This window comes from Chelonia mydas, chromosome 10 (assembly GCF_015237465.2).
Source record: "Chelonia mydas isolate rCheMyd1 chromosome 10, rCheMyd1.pri.v2, whole genome shotgun sequence".
NCBI classification, from domain to species: domain Eukaryota; kingdom Metazoa; phylum Chordata; order Testudines; family Cheloniidae; genus Chelonia; species Chelonia mydas.
This window is the reverse complement of record NC_051250.2, coordinates 42243136-42258373: the sequence shown is the minus strand read 5'-3', so window position 1 is coordinate 42258373 and position 15238 is coordinate 42243136. Positions and strand designations below refer to the sequence as shown.

At 42.7% G+C, this 15238-nt stretch overlaps 1 protein-coding gene across 3 annotated transcripts in view; it reads left to right on the top strand.

Moving 5' to 3' along the window:
• Nucleotides 1–15238, top strand: part of ARIH1 (ariadne RBR E3 ubiquitin protein ligase 1) — a 121046-nt gene that overhangs the window by 74813 nt on the left and 30995 nt on the right. For 2 of the 3 annotated variants that reach the window (XM_037911209.2, XM_037911210.2), the window contains exons 4-7: nucleotides 6921–7013; nucleotides 7376–7431; nucleotides 12010–12076; nucleotides 13983–14089. In XM_037911209.2, the coding sequence (XP_037767137.1) occupies nucleotides 6921–7013; nucleotides 7376–7431; nucleotides 12010–12076; nucleotides 13983–14089 (323 nt within the window). The remainder of the gene's footprint in view (nucleotides 1–6920; nucleotides 7014–7375; nucleotides 7432–12009; nucleotides 12077–13982; nucleotides 14090–15238) is intronic. The other variant, XM_043524709.1, reaches the window with a different exon arrangement.

Genomic DNA, 15238 nt, shown 5'->3' with positions numbered 1-15238 from the left:
GATAGGGTGTGGTGGCCAGGCTGTTCGGGGAGGCACAGCCTTCCCTACCCGGCCCTCCATATAGTTTTGGAACCCCGATGTGGCCCTCAGGCCAAAAAGTTTGCCCACCCCTGGTATAAAGTTTAGGCAAAATGGAAGGAGATCCTCCATTTTTTCAGCATATGAAGAATTTAGGGGAAATGGTGCAGGAAAACCAGGCCCTTTACTCTCCTTTTTTAATGAAAGGCATGGGTCTCTGTTCATGCCTGAGGTCACTGTCAACCACCTAGTTTGGATTTGAATTGAAGCTTTTGTGTTGGGGCTGTGGCTGTGCTGTGGACAGTAGGGATTACTCAATGGGGGGTGGAGGAACAATAACAGAAAATGTGGAAATGTCAGAAGTTTTTTGTTTCAGTTTTCACCAAGAAGTTTAGTAGCAATTGGTCATCTAATATAATGCATGCCAGTGAAAATGAGGTAGGGTCAGAGGCTAAAATAGGGAAAGAAGAAGTTAAAAATTGCTTAGACAAGTTAGATGTCTTCAAGTCACCATGGCCTGACAAAGTACATCCTAGAATACTCAAGTAGCTGACTGAGGAGATATCTGAGCCATTAGTGATTAGCTTTGAAAACTCATGGAAGACAGGAGAGATTCCAGAAGACTGGAAAAGGGCAAATATAGTGCCAACCTATAAAAAGGGAAATGAGGACAACCTGTGGAATTACAGACCAGTTAGCATAACTTCTGTACCCAGAAAGATAATGGAGCAAATAATTAAGCAATCAATTTGCAAACACCTAGAAGATAATAAAGTGATAAGTAAGAGTGAGCATGGATTTGTCAAGAGCAAATCATGTCAAATCAACCTGATGGCTTTCTTTAACAGGGTAACAAGCCTTGTGGATGGGGGAAGCCATAGTTGGTGTATATCTTGACTTTAGTAAGGCTTTTGATACTGTATTGCATGACCTTCTCATAAATTAGGAAAATGCAACCTAGCTGGAACTGCTATAAGGTGGGCACATAACTGGTTGGAAAGCTGTTCCCAGAGAATAGTTATCAGGAAGGGCATATTGAGTGGGATCCCATAGGGATCCGTTCTGGATCCGGTTCTGTTCAATATCTTCATCAGTTATTTAGATAATGGCATAGAGAGCACCCTTACAAATTTGTGGACAATACCAAGCTGGGAGGGGTTGCAAGTGCTTTGGAGGATAGGATTAAATTTCAAAATGATCTGGACAAACTGGAGAAATGGTCTGAAGTAAAAAGGGTGAAATTGAATAAGGACAAATGCAAAGTATTCTACTTAGAAAGGAACAATCCGATGTGTACATACAAAATTGGAAATGACTGCCTAGGAAGGAGTACTATGGAAAGGGATCTGGGAGAATAAATTGCCAAGGGAGGTTGTGGAATCTCCATCATTGGAGATTTTTAAGAGCAGGTTAGACAAACACCTGTCAGGGATGGTCTAGATCAATGGTCTCCAACCTTTTGATGCCCAAATCACTTTTTGAATTTAAGGGCAACCCAGAATCTACCCCACTCCTTCCCTGAGGCCCTGCCCCGCTCACTCCATCTCCACCCTCTCTCCGTCTCTCCCTCTCCTCCACCCTCACTCACTTTCACCAGGCTGGGGCAAGGAGTTGGCGTATGGGAGGGAGTGCAGGTTCTGGGCTGGGGTCGAGGGGTTCGCAGTGTGGTAGGGGGGTTCGCAGTATGGGAGGGGGCTCCGGGCTGAGCGTGGGACAGGGGTTTGGGAGGGGGTGAGGGGTGCAAGCTCTGGGAGGGAGTTTGGGTGCAGGAGGGGGCTCCGGGTTGGGGCAGAGTGTCAGGGTGCTGGCTTTGGGAGGGGGCTCATGCCTGGGGTGGAGGCTTGGGGTGCAGAAGGGAGTATGGTGTGTTGGCTATAGGAAGGGGCTCAGGGCTGGAGCAGGGGCTTGGGGTGCAGGAGGGCATATGGGGGGCTGGCTCCGGGAGGCTGCAGGTTGGGTGGTGGAAGAGAAATGCTGGTCCAGCGTAGCTGGGCCTGCTGTACTCACGCTACTCCTGGTCTTAATGCTGCAGAGCCATTCAGAACCTTCCCATTGAAGGGGGGAGCACTTACCTCGGGCGGCCCCGGCTCCACACCGCTCCCGGAAGGGGCCAGTGTGCCCCTGCAGCTCCTGGGGTGCTCCTCTCTGCAGGCACCGCCCCCGCAGCTCCCATTGGCCACCGTGCCCCGTGCCCGGCCAGTGGGAGCTGCAGGCGCGGTGCTTACAGACAGGAGCAATGCGGGGACCCCTGCCAGCCCCAGGGCCAGGGGGGCATGCTGGCTGCTTCCAGGAGTGGTGTCGGGCCAGGGCAAGCAGGGAGCCCGGCTGCACCACCGGAGACAGTGATGGACTAGGAGAGTCTCCAGGATTGACCAATGGATTGCGATCGACCGATGGGTGACTACTGGTTTAGATAATACTTAGTCCTGCCTTGAGTGCAAGGTACTGGACTAGATGACCTCTTGAGGTCCTTTCCAGTCCTATGAGTCTATGGGATATATATTTAGATATAAATAGATATTTTTAAAAAGTGAACATTTAACCTAAAAATCCGAGATTCTTTACCTCCTTAACTTTGAACAGCTTTGATTTGTTTCCCAGGTGATCCAAAACACTCCAGTTTCGGTAAGAGTTCCTTCCTGCTTTTAAAATGCTGGGGATTTCAGATGTTCTAAATTTTAAGTGCTAAAAATTCACAAGAGACAACTTGTGGTGCAGAGATCGCAGATGGCGTCACTCTGCCTTCTCTGACTAGTGGGAGTGTAGATTTTGTGTTCCTTTATAGTAACCCATCTGGTCTGTTCAGGAGAGATTTTTATTGAATCCCAACTTCAACTGGCAGAATGGTGGCCACCATGATACATGTTTTGAGAATGGTGGGGAATACCGGTTGGAGAAGAGCCTTTTGCTGCTATATCACAAGTCTGAATCCAGCAGTGACAGTTTAGTGGCCTAAGTGAAACTTGTTGGTCTGTTTGGTTCCTAATGGATAGGTGTCAGCCAGTCACTAATTGTACTGTGACCCCTTCTTGGCAGTCTTTGATGTGAGGACAAGAATTGAAAGGACTATGTAGACAGAACTCAGTCCTTTCTGCCACCCGAGTGTCCCTTCAGGTCAAATTTGATGGGAGCATTAACAGGTAGTGTTTCTGGGAAGCTTGTTCTGTAGCCCAGGCGGTGCACTTATTCTGTGGACATATAGATGGCTTCCTTGGATCTGTCACTGTGGTACCTTTCACTGAGCTATTTACTAAAGAAGAAAAATGTTTTGAGTGGAGCTGCTCGGGAAAATGTCAGTCTTGGATCAGCAGAGTCCTTGCTGTGTTTGCTCAGTTATTGCTTACAAAAGAGCAGATACTGATATCAAAAGGTAGTAAAATACTGATGCTAGAATTCTTGCAAATAGGAATAAGCAAAAAGCAGGAAAATGACTCTGTTCCTGGCCCCCCAAATGAGGTCATTAGAATCTCATCAGTATAGCAAGGTAAGGTGAAAGTAAGGTAATGTCTGCCCATGATATGCCATTTTTGGACAGAATAGTTATTTATCAGCTGTATCAATTGCCAGGGGTGTGTGGAGGGGGCAGCCTTATTGGTGGTTCTCAGTTTGTCTGAAGCTGACTGGCAAAAAGGGAAGTTCCTCAAAGTAAAGAAATGGCTAGATAGAGAAGCAGATGTTCTGTACAGCTAGGGAGGAGGCAGTGACTGACCATGAAATAGGGAGCTATCAGCTTACTTGCTGGAAGCCATCAAAATCAGTCTTGCACTAAGGACACACATTTATCTCTTTTCTGGGGATGGTGTTTCCTTTGGTATAGTTGCTTGGATAAGGATAGTTAAAGGATATCCTTGTTAATGATAGTTTTAGGCTGTGAACCCCCACCCCATGCAGATGAACTTTCCGTGCCATGGTAACCATAGATCTGGAGTAAACCAGCACAATCTTCAAATCTTTGGTCTCCCATAGTTCCACCCAAATGTACCAGAGACTTCTCAAAACCTCGGGGGGAAATTCCTTGCCGATCGACTGAAGCTCCATCTCCAGGGGAGCATTGTTTGAGCACAGGAATGTTTGCAGAGCCTCAGATATCTTCTTGAATCGGATGTTCAAATAATAATTGAAAACTGAAGCAGGTCTTCTCCCATGTGGAGATTATGGCCCTATAGCTGCCTGCATCATTGATAATTGAGTGCTGACAGAAGATGAAGGTCTTCTCCCACAGGAAGCTTCCACTTAAAGGCAAAGCCCTGTGTAGATGTCCCTTGGCCTGCACTTGAGCTGTCTAGGTTAGTAGAGGGGAAGGAGGAGTGGACCTGAGATGACTCCAGGCAGAACTACTAATCTAGACAGCTCTAGTGGAGGCCAAGGGACCCTCTAGCAGGGCCTTGAGAAGAGTGTATAGGTGAGTGCCCCCCAGAGCAGTAGGGTGGTCATGCTAGTGAAGGAAGTGTAAACTATACTCCAGTGTCAGATGCCCAAAGTAAAGAAACGTAAAACTTGTAATCTTCAGTGTTGTTCGTAACACTACTTTTTCTGAAAAAGTGATTTTTTTCAAGTTGAAGGTCTTTTAATTGACAAAACCTTGCTTCTGTTGTATCATCCTGCTGTCCAGGAGACACCCTATTATCTGTATAGCCTTACACAAGTGTATGGTGCTTTACAGGCAGAACATAAAATGAGGGTTCAATCCTGAGATGATATGAAATTAGAACTTGCATAGTGGTAGTGAGGGAGATTTTTTCCCCCCTGTGATTTGAAACATAATTGTCCTATCTGAGTCTCATTTATATAATACCGTCACTTCAAAGTTACTCTCTCTAGCAGTCTTATTTATTGTTCTTTAGTTCTTCTCTCTCTCTTCCTCTTCCCCCCGCCCCCCCCAACATAATCACTTGAGTCCCACAAGTTGTTTTGGCACACCTTGTATAGAGCAGGTTCTCAAACTGAGGGTCGGGACCTCTCAGGGTCGCAAGGTTATTACATGGGGGGGTCGTGAGGTTATTACATGGGGGGTCGCAAGCTGTCAGCCTCCACCCCAAACTACGCTTTGCATCCAGCATTTATAATGGTGTTATAAATTAAAAACACTTCTTTATATATTTAAGGGGAATCACATTCAGAGACTTGCTATTTAAAAGGGGTCACCAGTACAAAAGTTTGAGAACCACTGGTGTAGAGGATAATGCATACAAAGTTGTCCTTGCTGGATCACTGTCTGCATGATTAACATTGTATCAAATCTCAGTTGGTAACTTATTTCTAACAATAGGTTCTTCAGCCTTCTGATCAGATGAACATGTGGGTTCTAAAGGGGCTAAAGAGTTTACCAAGCAAGTTGACATACTGAAAGTTAACTTTTTTTCACTCCATACATCTGATGAAGTGGGTGAAAGCCCATAAAAGCTTATGCCCAAATACATTTGTTAGTCTCTAAGGTGCCACAAGGACTCCTTGTTGTTTTTACTGATATAGACTAACACAGCTACCCCTCTGAAAGTTAACTGTATACGTCTGTTCACGTAGACCTCTAATGCTATAAACTCCTGTTACTCGACGTTAGTCCCATAACACATCCTATTCCCCCTTTTTTCCTTTCTGCTTCTACCTGCATGGGCAGTATCTTAGCTGCCTCAGGCAGAATGTGGTTGGTAATCATTCTGGAACTGTGAGCGACTGAGTGTGCTCTCCAAGTGGAGGGATGTGAGTGCAGGAAAGAAAACAGTGGGTATCATTTTAACTCTAACCCTAGTTCCATGGTGCAGCATTTTTTAATGACTTACAGTGAAGGCTAAGATTTAGTCATGGGTATTTTAGTAAGTCATGGACAGATCATGGGCAATAAACAAACATTCATGGCCTGTGACCTGTCCGTGACTTTTACTATATAAATACCCCTGCCTAAAACTTAGCAGCTCGTGGGGCCCCGGGGGCTGACAGCTAGCCCCTGCGGTGGCTGACTGCCCCCAGCCACCTGTTGCTGCAAGGCCTCCAGGACCACTGCTCGGGTGCTCCCTGGGGCCACCTGAGCAGTGGCTAGTGTGGCTGATTCCTGGCAGCCCCCAAGACCACTGCTTGGGGGCTCCCTGTGGCCGCCTGAGCATTGGCTGGTGCGGCTGGCCCCAGGGCTGCTCCTGGGACCAGTGCTCGGGCGCTCCCCGGGGCTGACTGCTCCCAGGGCTGCCAGCTGCAAAAGTAACAGAGGTTGCCAAAATCACAGAATCCATGATTTCTGTAACCTCCATGACAGAATAGCAGCCTTACAGTAATAAAGATAGGGAAAAAAGCTCTCTCATACCAGGTGCATAAATCAAAAGCCATATCTAGATAGAGGTGTGAGTGTGATTCCCAGCTCAAGTAGACATACTCACACTAGCTCCTATTGAGCTAGCATGCTGAAGATAGTAGTGTAGCTGTGGTAGCACTGGCAATGGAGGCATGGTCTAGCTGCCTCAAGAACATACCCCTGGGGTCTGGGCAGGTTTATACTCGATGGGGGCTAATCTGTGCTGCTGCTTTCGCTACCATGGCTACACTACTATTTTTAGCAGACTAGCTCAGTGAGAACTAGCATGAGTGTGTCTGCCCAAACTGGGAATCACACCCCTGGCTCCGTGTAGACATAACCTAAAATGAAGGACAACTTAGAGGTATTTGAGGAGGGGGGCGCAAATCCTATACCTCCATTTTTCCTGCTGCTGTTAGGGATGCAGACTGCAGCTACATTGAGAGCACATTTAAAGCTGCTGTAACAATGTAGTGGTGTGATAATGATGCAGAGTAAACAATATGGTATTGTTGGAACAGTCAGATTCTGTACTGCAAGTAAGAGATGAAATAAGCAAAACTGCACAGCTCCAGGAAGGACAGAATGGATACAGTGTCACATGTCTTTGTTGTTGCAGTACTTTACTGGCCTAGAGTGTGGACATAAGTTCTGTATGCAGTGCTGGAGTGAATATTTAACTACCAAAATAATGGAGGAAGGCATGGGACAGGTAAATATTGGATCTGTGTGACTTGTGCTGGTCTTGTGTTGGGGAAGAGGGAAGGATGGGATGGAGGCAGGAGTCTTTTCTAACAAAAATGAATAAACAAGTCTTGGAGGTTGAGTTCTTCATCTACAGAGTGCCTGTGAGTTTCATGGGGAACTGTATGGACTCTGTATAAGCATCTCAGCCCTGGTTGAACATAATCATGCTGCTCAAGGAGGTGGGTCTGGCTGATGTATCTGGAGTTCTGATTTTGTTGAGCAAATATGGCTAGTTTGCAATAAAATCCTGTGGGGTTCCTCATGAGGGTAAAGGGGCACCAAAAAAACATTCCAAGACCTTACTTGATCAGTTTGTTCCTTTTTCAGACTATTTCATGCCCTGCTCATGGCTGTGATATCTTAGTTGACGACAATACAGTTATGTAAGTACCACAGTTGAAGGATGGCATCATGTCACCCTTCCTCTGTTAATGTTTTTCCATTTTGCCCCTCCAGTAAATGTTGTATGTATGAAATGGCTCATTCGAAGCTCCTTTAAAGTCTTAATGTGTAAAGAGATTGATCAAGGAACTGCCCTGTACTGGTGTACCAATTCCCAGCTCTGTGCTAGAGGGGAGAATCCCTGCCACACTTCTTAAACTTACAAGTAGAATAAAAGCACTTGCACGCTGTCACCGAAACCCCAGTTAATTGCCTGTACAGTTGTTAGTTTCCTCTCATCTGACTAGGAATATAGAACTTCCTACAGCAGGTCAACACGCTGGTCCATCAAGTCCTGTATTCTGTCTCGGGCAGTGAAAAATACCTGAAGCTTCAGAAGAGCACTCCTGTAATGCGTTTGGCCAACTCTGCAGTGCTACACATTCCACATAGGCTGATGTGAGAGATGCCTTCCTGACCCCTTCATAGGGAATTGTATTAATTACACCCTGAGTCATGAGATTCAATTACCCTTTTATGTTAGCCAGTGTCATAAGTGGTGTTGCTCATAAAATTACCAGCTACAGTAAGTGACTGCAGCCTTATGCGACAATGAATTCTATGGGTTTGCCTTTCTTGTTTTTATGTGAGGTGACACCTTTATTATTGAACAGATATACCCTTCATAATCCTAAACCTCAGTTACGTCCATTCTAACTTTTCATGCCAGATCAGCATCTGAATTGAAGCTTTCTCCTTGTCAACCTGCTCCTCCTGCCTGGAGCCAGACTTGTTCATTTATGTTAGTTTGTTGTTTTACATCACTTGCTTCCAAGGTAGTGAATTGCAGTGTCACTGTGTGCATGGAGGCATCCTTGAGTCAATCATAAAGGGGAACCAGGTTGACAGTAAGTGGAAAGCTGCTCTTAAATATCTTCATAACCAGCCATGACTGGGAAGGAAATAGTGTGTGTGTGTGTGTGTGTGGTGGGGGGGAGAGAGGCACATTGTTGTGTTGAAGTGACACTTAATTTTAGTTTTTGCATAGTATTTTAGATTCCACCTTTTAAGTAGACTTTATTTGTAGGGATCTTATATTACTGGGATCCAAACTTACCCACCAGTGTGACTTAGAATACAGCAGTGCAAAATGAGACTTCCCTAGAGGCATGTATCTACACTAGGGGCTTGCAGCAGTGGACCTATGTCTATATAGTTCCACCCAGGAATTACTCTTAGCTGAACAAGTACTTGGATTCTAAATCCCTGTTGTTTCCATTCTTCCCTAATCTCTGGAAGGTCTTGGAGGTGTAACACCTTAACTGAAAGTGTGAAGGATGCTCAACCTTTAAGAGGCTTCAAGCTATTAAGTGTCTAGAATTAAACAGCTGCAAACAAAAGTTGTTTTTAATAGTCTGACTAAAAAGCCCTTCCCTCCCAACTTCCATTCTTAGGCCATGTGATGTCACCGTTTCTCAAGCTCTCCAACCTTAGCCTTCCAGACTACACAGGACCTGAATTTCTATTTCTTAAAAGCAAGCATATTGAAAAGAAAAAAACAATTTTGGGGGCTTCTTTAACCACCATAAAAGCAGAGAAAGCACAGACCCAGTTCTACCTTTCCCCAGTCTATGAAGGAGTGGGATCTCTAAGCTGCACTACCTGTGAGCAAGCCAGTTTCAGCAGTGAAGATAGACTTTCCCAGATCCATCACTGTGTAGCTATATTCTTGTCAGTTATGCTTCCTATGGCTTTTATAGCTATTGATCTTGTGGGGGAGAAGGAAGAAGGTTGTCTTAAAATCTTTCAAGACCTTCAAACCAGCTAAAGGTAATCTGTTCTATTCCTTCCTCACCCTATCTAATGCTGCTGGTAATTGCTTTAACCTACATGCAGTGTTGTTGCTTTCATTAATAAGCACAGCAAGCTGCCTTTATTACTGGTGCCAAATGGCTGCTGCTGTCATGTAGCCTCTGCTGTCCAGTAGCAACTGGCTAGAATCTGCCTTCTCAGCTTCTCTACAACTTTATAGTACGACAGTAGGTCTCGTTCCCATTTGGTGCTAAGAAAGTTCAGACAAAATTGAAAGGACAGTGTTGAGGAACTCTGTAAAAGGGGAGGATGCAGCAAGTCAGAAGTGCTTACACTCCAGCATTAGGGCCTTATTTTTATCCGCACCATGTCTGCAGTCACTAGTGATCCTCATGCCCCTTAACCCTCATCAGAGTATTGTCAGGAGGCCACTACTGAGCAGACAGCACCAGTTGAGTTTTCAATATAGGGTGCTATGATCCAAATTTGGCTACCTCTTTCCATATCATATGCATCCTGCTATATTTCTACTGCTCTAGGTCTTAAATTCCTTAGACAGCAAGAAATTTGGTAATGTAGTAATGTTTTAAACCTTATCAGCTGGTAAAGAAAACTACCACAAAGTTAAAGGACCACTTAGGTGAAGTTTAATGGAGCTGTTGTAAAAACATTCCCCCAGTATATAGCATTTATTTCCCGTCCCTTTGTTGCCAGGAGAGGTTAGTGGGTAACAAATTGTCAAGCAGCTGCTTCTCCTGCTTGATTCCTTCAGTGAGGTCAGTCTGTATGTGTAACTTAATTTGTTAAGGAAGGAAGGAAGCTTGGCTGGTTGGCTAGAGCATGGGGGCTGTGAATTGGAAAGAGATGGGGTTTATTCCAAATAACTACTGATTTGTGACCGTGGGCAAGTCACTGACCCTGTTTGCCTCAGTTTCCTTGTCTGTCAAATTACACCCACCACCTTATGGGAATTTGTGATCCTCAGGTGAATGGTGCTATAGAAATGCAGTTGTCACTTTAAAGTGACACTTCCAAATCCTACAGACGGGAGCAGGGTGCAATTGTGAAGGTGTCTTCTTTGCCTAGTTTGGTAAACAACACATATAAGGGATTCTAGTGTCACACTAGCTGTATTCTAGTTACATTTGGGGTCGCTCTTGCATCCTAAATTTTGTCTTTGATTATGTGCAGCTTTTGGAAAATTTGGGGCTGAAATTTCTCATTCCTATTCTCATCCCAGAGGTGAACTTCAATGCAGGTTCATTTCAATCTTTATTATTAATATGAGTATGTGAAAGCTCCTTTGATTACACCATGAAATGAACACACATCTATGGATGAAAAGTCCTATATAAAAGCTAGGTACTATAATATTTATTACTGTGTGCTAGTTTCAGTATTTACTTACTTCTAAGTGGCCCTCCAGATATAAACAGGTTGGTGTGCATGTACTGTATGTAGTAAAATCACTCAAAGCTTTTTCGTGTTTATTCCAGTGTGTGATTACAAAGTGATTGTTTTTAACAATAACTTGTGCAAAGTGTAAATCATTCCAACTTCATAGGTTGAGATTTTAAATACTAAAAAAGAAATTCAGTCATAGTCCTCAAGCAGTCATAACTGTTCTGCCTTGTACACATGAAGGCATTAGGGCAGTCAAATTACCCCCCTTCCCCCCCCCCCCCCCCCCAAAAAAAAGGAAATTGTGAGATTTTTTAAAAAGTTGCAATTAATTGCAAAAAAAAAAAAAAAAAAAAAAAAAAAGGTTGCAATTAAGTCGGTTAAGCAATAATGGAATACCAATGTAAAAGTATTATAAATATTTTGGATGCTTTTCTACATTTTCAAATATAATTGATTTCAGTTACAACACAGAGTACAAAGTATATAGTGGTCACTTCATATTTTTGATTACAAATATTGGCACTAGTTATCTAGTTAATTGTTTTGCATTAATCGCTTGAGTTAACTGATTGACAGTCCTAAAGTCTTGTATCTGTGTTTCCAGTAATACATAATTTAATGTTGTTATTTACAATGCACCAGTCCTAAGCTCAGTATATACACAACATAATTGTAAAACCCAGAATCATGCAGATTGGGAGCACTTTCAGTTATATTTATTGATCCAAACTCCCCTAAAACAATTGAAATGATTAACTTAGTGAGATTTTTTGCTTTTGCCACTGTCCAGAAGACCATGTATTTTGCTGATCTTGCAGCTTTAACTTGTTGCCTTTCTGTATATGACTATATCAGCAATATCCTGTTAACGTTTAAGCTGATGATCATTAACTTTCAGTTGAAATCCAAATAACATTTGGGCATACCTGGTGCTGGTCACTAGTGCAGCGAGTGCAATCTGGAGCCTTTGAAAGGAGTTTATAGGAAACGTGCAAACCTGACATTAATAGAAATTAGCAAAATTGTTCACTGTACCCCTGGACTCTTCAAGAAAGCCTTAGAAAAATGCAGGAACGCTCCTCAAAACAGTCTTGCTTGAACTGTACAACTTTCATTTGTGCTTCTGTATTAAGAATCCAAAATGAAAACAGTAAGGTTCAAAGTGTTTGTATTGTGTTGTAATGTTACACAAATAGGAAACAGATAAGTGTTCCTGGATTGTGGATCCTGATACATGTTTGTGTAACTGCAAGCATATGGGAAAACAACTACATTCTTACACTGTCTCTTTAGTTGTTGACTATGTGCAAATAAACGAGTTTTCTATTACAATGAATGTTTCTGCATTTCTCTCCTTTCCATAGGCGTCTGATCACAGATTCAAAGGTTAAATTAAAGTACCAGCATTTAATAACTAATAGTTTTGTAGAGGTGAGTTTTTTATTTGAATTTCTTTCATGAAAGAAATAATTCTGTTCTAATCTTTTTATTCTTCTACACAGATACAGTGAGACCCCTTTGTTACCTAGCTTTGATTATTTCCATTTATAGTAGTGTGTTGGACACGTTTTTGATTGAATTACGGCTCAATGGTTGGTGTTGTGGGATGTGGGCTTGCTTCTGTTTAAGTCTAAAGGCTCATTTTTAACACCTTTTCGTTTTAATTAGGTCGGGTACTCTTGTGGTGGGGGACAATGTAGATTTCTAAATTGTGATAGAATATATGCATGTGAGAGCTAGTAATCAAAATTTTTCCTTTTACTATGGCAACACTTTCTTGAAATGAGCAGGCATTTTTCAGTGAAGGCTGAGCTTGCATTGACTCTTTTTTGGCAATATGCTCCAAGTCAGCAGAAAATGAAGAGCTGCCCAAGATTAATGGCTATAGACTTCTGTACAGGAGATGTTCTAATCAGTTGTAACAAGGTAGTGCTCTTGCAGCAAGTGTTTATAAACCGTTTAGGCTATGTGCAATTATGGGGAAAGTATTAAACCCAGTGTACCAGGAAGACACATGACCCAGAAAGGTATGTGCGAGTGAGTGGGAGAGACAGTGGAACATTACTTAGAAATTTAGAAAATTACTGTCACAGTAGATGAGCAAAATGCAGTAGGTGTTACAGAAGTCCTGAGAAGGATTTAATGGTTCTTGTCTTTCCAATATGATAATCACTGTATTTGGATAAGCTTTTTTCAGCCTCAAAACCAGGACACACCAAGCATTAAAGTGTAGAGGGTACCCCAAGTGCCAGTCTGTAAGACATGACGATGTATAACTGCTTTGAATAAAATATTTCAGTGTTCTGTTAACTATGGGCTCCATAACTGACAAATAAATGAATAAACCTAGATACAGAAACTAAGATTTAAAGATGCAAGTTGGGAAATTTTCATTGTATTAACTCCTTCACTGCATCTGTGTTGCGAATATTCAGATATACTGTAAACGGCCTGTTCAGTAATCAGAAATAGCTTGGGAAAGTTAAGGTTGCAGTCAAACAATAACGTTCACTTCTTGACTCTTGTTTAAATCGGCCTTCTTGACATTGCACTAATGTAGCACTGGAGATGCACAGTTGTTACAATCCACAAGGGTTTATAATGGTTAGAAGAAGTCCTAGAAGTCCATTGGTGGCTGCAGTAAAAATGCAAACAAAGCAGTGGGATGTGTTACCAGAGGGATTGAGAATACGTATGGCTTGTAAAGGTGAGTTCCTGAACACAGCTGTAGGTAGACAGTGTTTCATTAAAAGGGTATCACTGCAGCATAGAGAATGGGAGAGGGGCTAAACTGCTCAGATGTTAGTTTGACCAATACTTCCCCAAAGGAAAGCTTAAACGTTTTATAATTTCCTCATGAAAAGTATCTTCCAGGTGGCCTAGTAGATACATTCAGAATACAGGAGATAAAAGTGGGACAGCAGTAACTGTTCACATTACTGCTTGTTCAGAAAGGAGACGCAACGGTGAAGTAATTGACTGACTGATTTATTCAGTCACTTGTTTTGTGGGGATAGAGTGATCATGTAGAATAAGCAGACACGCGGATAGGAGTTTGACAGGAAGAGTATGTCTACACTGCAGTTGGACACCTGTGGCTGGCCCAAGCCTGGAAGTCTACACTGCAGTTAAACAGCCCTGCAGCTCGAGCCCCCTGAGCTCAAGTCAGCTGGGATGAGCCAGCTGTGGCTTTTTAATTGCAACATAAACATACCCGAAGACACTTGGGTTAAAGGATACAGGGACAATGGGATACAGGGGGGAAGGATGATTTGTTAGGGTGAGTGTCCTTTTCCTGGTAGTTCTTCGTGCCATGTTTTCTCACTTTATTTTCTAGTGTAATCGACTGTTAAAATGGTGTCCTGCCCCAGACTGCCACCATGTTGTTAAAGTTCAGTATCCTGATGCTAAACCTGTTCGCTGCAAATGTGGACGTCAGTTTTGGTAAGAACACTCTTATGAATTAATTCAGAGCTTCAAGGACCATTCAAAAGTTGAGTTAAGTACTGTATAAATATCTTTTTGAGAAGTTGTTTGTGCCAGAGGAGCCAATATGAGGGGGGAGAACTTAGTAACCATTTGGAAGAAGGGGAGAGGTTTTAAAAGCAAGGATTAGTTTTGTGGTTCATCTTTCTTTTGCTTCATTTGAAAATGTACTTGCACATCTTCCTAATTGGAAAATAAAAATGTCTTCCAAGTGAAAATGTCTAGCAGCTGATGGGGAGAAATCTCTCTTTTAGAGAAATTTCTGGGGCAATTCCAAATCCCTTGGATTCTCTCCCTCAATTGATTCATTTAACGAAGGAACGGGAGTCATGTTGAGCAAACTGAAGCTGCTTAACTCAGTTCCCTCATAACCAAATCATTCTGTGAGCACTTGGTGATGGGCATGTATGAAATTAAAAGCTAAAGCTGGGAAATGTATTGATAAATGACTGGAATTTCATTTTAGAAATGGCAAAATTAACATGTTAACAATGTAGGTTCATCTTGTGGGTAAAACCTAGGACTGAGAATCAAGTCAGTCCCATACTCACTCAATGGCCTTTGAAAATTCAGTCATCCTTTCTCTACCTTGGTATCCCATCTAAAGTGAAGGTAGTTCATGTTCACAGGTGGGTTAAGGCTGAATTAATCCGTTTGCCAAGTGGGAGAGCGCCTCATATGTGAAGCACCTATAGCAAAGGATTATTATTTATATTGTGCATAAAGTGCTTTTAAAGATCTAATTTAGATTTTCTAACTTTCAATGAGAGAATCAATAGCTGTAGCCAAAAGCCAAGAAACAAGTTTTTAAATGCTCTTGAAATGTTTTGGGAAGGAACTTTGCTTGAGACCTGAATTACATGGAAGTCTGCAAACTGTTAGGGCAGTTAACCTCATTCAAACAGATGTTGTTCAGTAAAGGAAACACTTCTCGGGGGGGAGTCTGAAAACAGTTAGGCATAGAAACTCCCTATAAACCAAGGAGTCCATTTTTATACCCCTCTAGCCATTTGAAGGGCTATGCATAGATGAAGATTTTTTATTCAGCATTATGCTTTTTTATTAAGAGTCCAGATGTCTGCTTTATTTTACAAGGCAGCCTTATAC